This window comes from Siphateles boraxobius, unplaced genomic scaffold (genome assembly GCF_051911475.1).
Source record: "Siphateles boraxobius isolate OS27281-9 unplaced genomic scaffold, OSU_SipBor_1 200, whole genome shotgun sequence".
Lineage (NCBI taxonomy): Eukaryota > Metazoa > Chordata > Actinopteri > Cypriniformes > Leuciscidae > Siphateles > Siphateles boraxobius.
This window is the reverse complement of record NW_027508812.1, coordinates 122,321-127,632: the sequence shown is the minus strand read 5'-3', so window position 1 is coordinate 127,632 and position 5,312 is coordinate 122,321. Positions and strand designations below refer to the sequence as shown.

The window sequence follows — 5,312 nt, the reverse complement described above, 5'->3', positions numbered from 1 at the left end:
TTAAAGATTTTTTTAAGTAAAAAGCTACACATAGTGCCTTTAAGTTGTTCAGTTTTATAACAGGTTTAACGTCGTAATTAGCCAGCATAGGACGCATATGAAAATAAAATTTTATATTTAAACTGTGTATTATTAATGAATATATTAAATACATTGTTCCTGTTTTATAAATTGTATCCAGTGCTCATTTAAATAAAATTAATGAATTTAAATGGATGAATAAACAAATATGTTGCCCAATTGTTATTTTCTTAATTTGTCTTTATTATATTTGCAATGAACGGTTAGTTATCTTTACATCATTAAAAACGGGTTTCTTTTAGGTGTTCTTTCTTCAAAAGAACCTTATTTTTATGAGATAATTGTGGAAAATATAAACTGCTTGCGGGTATTATTGATTGATAGTATCTTAGTGTACAAGCTAATGAAATGTGGAAATTCACTTCTTTTCAGTATCTCTTAATAATCTTATTCTCACAATGGCAGTAAATTATTCATTGGTTCTCCTTACTACTTGAAAAAATTATAAGTTATTATAAGTTCAGAAGGTCTTCCAATTTTGTGGAATTTGCACTGCAAACTCATATAATTTCATGTTTACATAACATCTCCACCACAAATCCATCTGGGAAAGTGTATTTAATATCTTCATCTTCTTTCTTCTTGTATTTTTACATGTACAAGATTATCCTATTCAATCAATGTGATAAATGAGTTAAGTCAAAAGTAATTGATTACATTACCTTAAAAATGTATAATGGATTATGTTTTGATCCACAACTTTTGCCATTTAACTAGTAATCTACCCAGCACTGTGAATAACCCATGCACATCTCTCAGATATTACCTGACAGTGCTGCCATCTGTCGTCTGGCTCAGGTTACTGCACAAACATTTCAGAAGAGTCACAGTAAACATCCTTCAAAAATCGCAACAAATTATTTTTATTTCAAAAAAGGAGTGAAATAAAAACACTCTCAGACAGAATAACCTTTTCAAACACACTTCTGTTTCATTACTGCACACTGACACGATCCAGTAAACAAGCAACAAATCAGATTCCCTAAAATGAACACAAAGGATAAAAAAGGACCTCGTTCAAAACAATGAGTTGGTTTTTTTGGATCTCCTCTCTTTATAAACTAAAATATTTGCAGCGACAACAAATAAAACAGGAAACAAACGGTGAGGACTTTGCTCTCTCTCTTTCTCAAGTATTCACACAAGCTTTCATCCACATGAGGAAGATCCTAAAAGCGCTGGGATCGGCTCGGAGATTCGCTCACAGGCGTCTCGTCCCGTTTTCAACTACTTTTCTCTTCTCATTCACTTTGAAAACATTCACTCTGTAAAACTTCAGTTCTTTTATGCTCTCCTGGATGTCTTCCAGCGCTCTGGAAATTCAAACACACACAACATTATTCTGAGATCAGACAGAACAGCTTTCCTTTAGTTTAAATATTCATGGAGTACATCGAAGCCTTTCCTGCGATGCTAAATGTGGCATTCGATAACCCAGCTGTGAAACACTGTCCAGCACACACACCTGTGCGATGCTCTTTTCTGTGGTGCGAGACCGTACTCCTCTGGATACCACCGTCTGGGAAACAGAATGAAAAGTATTTTGACATCATCAACTTCCTGTACTTGCTGAAGCACGTCTGAGTGCATAAATGTGGCCGTTGGGGAATGTGACGACACCTAAACGGGGAACACACCTGGACAGCTCTTTAATGGTGCTCACGTCTATGATGCGATAGTGAAGATGTCGCATGAACTGCGGCATGAACTTATCCAGAAACTTCTTATCGGCGTGAACGGAGTTCCCTGTGGAGAGAGGCAGTGTGTGACGGCTGTAACACACAGAAAGCGCAGCGGTGTGTGTGTGTGTGTGTGTGTGTTACCGGCGAGAGGACACTGTCCGGGCGGCGTGTGCTGTCGCACGAACGACAGGAACTCGTACTCCGCCTGCTGGAGAGAGATGTGACTGTCCCGGACGGCCTGGGTCAAGCCCGACTGCCAACACAAACCACACAACACACATCGAGCTCATTCAGGCGAGACGGGAAACACTGCGTCAATCTGTACTCACCTTCCCATGATGCTCTTTGCACCAGTCTGACATGCCGTCAAGCAGATCATCTGGTTGGTTGATGATCAGATTTGGCCCCTAACAACAACAAAAAGGAGGTTCTAGCTTTAAAGAGCCAGTATGGGCATATTTTGGGATTTGGTGGTGAGGAGTGAGACGTATACGAGACGTATAGGAGACGTAAATGAGACGTATACGAGACGTATACGAGACGTATACGAGACGTATAGGAGACGTATAGGAGACGTATAGGAGACGTATAGGAGACGTATATGAGACGTATACGAGACGTATAGGAGACGTTAGAGGCAGGAGGAATTTTGGGAGGGACATTCCCGTTCTACACCGTATTTGATAGAACAAATTTGTAGTGCAGGATGAGTCATCAATATTTTAATTCATTTTATTTTTTCTAAAAATTGAAGGCATTTTTGTCTATTGATGTTGTTTGAGATGTATAGGAGGTTATGGGTTATAGTGTTTTATTAGACTTATGCTCAACTCTTTATGTTTGTACTTTATTATTTATTCTATTGGTCATTGGATGGACATTTTCCTTTGCCACTTTCCTTCGCCTCTGATAGTAGTAATAACAAACATTCATACACAAATCACACATACACATATTGCACAATGTACATAAGAGATATTATAAACATTAAGCTAACAGCATAATTCTAAAACTTACTGTAGATATCAGTCAAACAACAAAACTTAAAATGGGGCCCTAATACCTACTAAAATAACACCCTAAATAACTATAAATGTATTTAAACATTTTTTTTTAAAGTATTTATTTACAAAGTTGAACCCTCTGGGCCTCTTCGTCAGAACCGACTAAGTTTAACATTTAGAATTTTTACTGTTTTCTTCTTCATTGGAATGGGAAGACACTTGGTGACTTTGTCGAGTTAGTGATGTGAAAACAAAAAAAATAATTGATAATTCGATTATGTTAAAGAGTCTGAATGTGAAATACAAAGAAAAAAATATATGAAAGATTAAGCAATGAAGGGGTTAATCTGTGAACATTTTGAGTGCAAAATTCTCACACACACACACACACACACACACACACACACATTACAGTATTTGTATATAAAACATAAAATTTTAGGGAATCCAAAAGCCCATATATTTATATAGAAAGCAATGACATTACAAAAGTTTTTATTTTTTAATGCATCCAGATGGCACTATTCTCACACACAAAAAAATATTTTAAAGGCCTTCACTAAATTTTAATCTGAAATATTGCAATTATTTAAAAACAATTATATTAATTTTAATGGAAAAAAGTGCTTATAACATTTTTATAAATATTGCATAGCATCATAAAATCCCCTAAAAATTCTAAATAATAATCAAGAAATATTATTAAACAAACATATATTACATTGATTTTCCTGAAGAAGAAAAATAGAAGTTACATTTTAAGGCTTTGGTCACTTTTGACCATTTTTAATATATGCTTTTGGCCACGAGGCCTTTAAGTCTTTGCCCTGTTGGAAGAATCTGAAGTATGATCCTTATATTCTGTTGAATATGATATTTATTCCATTTATCTTGATAGTACAGCATTTTTGATACAACATTTGGTGTGTTTAAATGTAGTTTTTGCCTAAACTTGAACTTACAAGCCAATTCTGGCAATTTATAAGTGTACACAAGTATATAGATCACCTCAATACAACAAAAAATTAATCTGGATATGCAAATAATCAGATTTTTGCTGGAGACTGAACATGGCCCAGTTCTCACCGCATCATGGGACTTTTATTCCAATCAAACAAGGAACACCAACCTCTGCAATGATGTTCAGGTCAGAGTCCGTAACTATGCAAGCCATCTCAATAATCTTGTCCTTCTCGATATCCAGCCCTGTCATCTGAAACGGGAAGCACATTCATTTCCAAACCTGAAAAACAGTCATTCCACCTGTTTCTGCACAATCACTCAGTCCAAACATATTTATGCAGAGTTCCTGGATAAAACTGCGTAGGATTATCCCAAACCCAGAGACAGTGCAGAAACATGTCCACAAGCAGGCCAGCTGCAGGACTAACGTTAGCCCACATCTAGCCCGGAGAAGTGGCCAGACTGGAAGTTGCTGGACTTGATATATAAGCAGAAGGCGAGTTTGAAAAGCGATGCATCATCTCACATACACAACTATGCAAATCCATACAGCATCGCTCTGCGGTCATACATCGTTTCTGTCAAAACATCTTGATATTGACTGAAAATGTGAATCAGTTAAATCATGTAAAAAGACTATAGTGTAGTTTATAGTGTTGTTCCACCGCTGTTTACCTCCAGATCCACCCAGACCATCCGCTGCGCCACGGACTGAGACATGTTCCTGCTGTGAGGCCGTCTGGACATCAAACCCTCGAGGAGAGAGAGGCTGTGGGCTGGACACACTGCTGGGAATGCTTCAACCCGCTGTGATGACACGCACACTCGAGTCAGGACTCTGAATGCTGAAACACACGCTGCACTCCACATGTGTGCAGTGCACGCATACTGACGTCTTCAGAAAGCAAGTGTCGTAAATCCCAGTGCGGCGCAACAGTGCAGGCAGGTCAGCGGCAGTGAAGTAAACTCCATGGAAACAAAATAAACGCTTTACTAGTTTATTAACGGCCAGCAATGTTCATTCAAACTATTTTATATTGTTTTGCACTTGATGTAATTGATGGTAAATATTATTATTATTATTACATTACGTGTGCGAGTGTGTATATGTGTTATTTTCATTTATAATATATTTGAATAGTACATTTAAAATATTAGTATAGCCTAATACATTTAAATTATAACTTTATATTGTTAACACATACATTATTATTATTTGTAGTATTCATTTTATTTGTTTAGATCTTTAAATAGAATTATAACATGTCTTTTATATATTTATTTAAAGGCTTAAACTGTATATTTAGACTGTATATAAACATTACAATGATTTGTAATCTATACTTTCCCTCAAATAATCATGCCAATAAAGCTTAACTTTGGTTTATGATTGTAAATTATTTTGTGAATCTGTATCTGATTTCACATGGTCAGAACAGATGCAGTAACGCACTTTGGCCGTGAGATGGCGCGAATGGACCATCATTGGGCCTGAATACACACTACATGATCCCATAACACGAGTTTATCATTCGGAATAATCCCAAAAGTTTATGTTTGTGGGTCTATTTTAGTATTTAAC

At 36.5% G+C, this 5,312-nt stretch overlaps 1 protein-coding gene across 1 annotated transcript; it reads right to left on the bottom strand.

Annotated features, from left to right (window-relative positions):
- Positions 1-928: 928 nt before the first annotated feature.
- Positions 929-4,640, bottom strand: LOC143745387 (oligoribonuclease, mitochondrial-like). Its single transcript, XM_077237487.1, has 7 exons — positions 4,406-4,640; positions 3,897-3,980; positions 2,093-2,170; positions 1,905-2,016; positions 1,719-1,827; positions 1,547-1,600; positions 929-1,394 (listed from the first exon to the last, which is right to left on the bottom strand). The coding sequence occupies exons 1-7, from the start codon at positions 4,598-4,600 to the stop codon at positions 1,283-1,285; spliced, it is 744 nt and encodes a 247-aa protein (XP_077093602.1). The 5' UTR covers positions 4,601-4,640; the 3' UTR covers positions 929-1,282.
- Between the last annotated feature and the right edge of the window lie 672 nt (positions 4,641-5,312).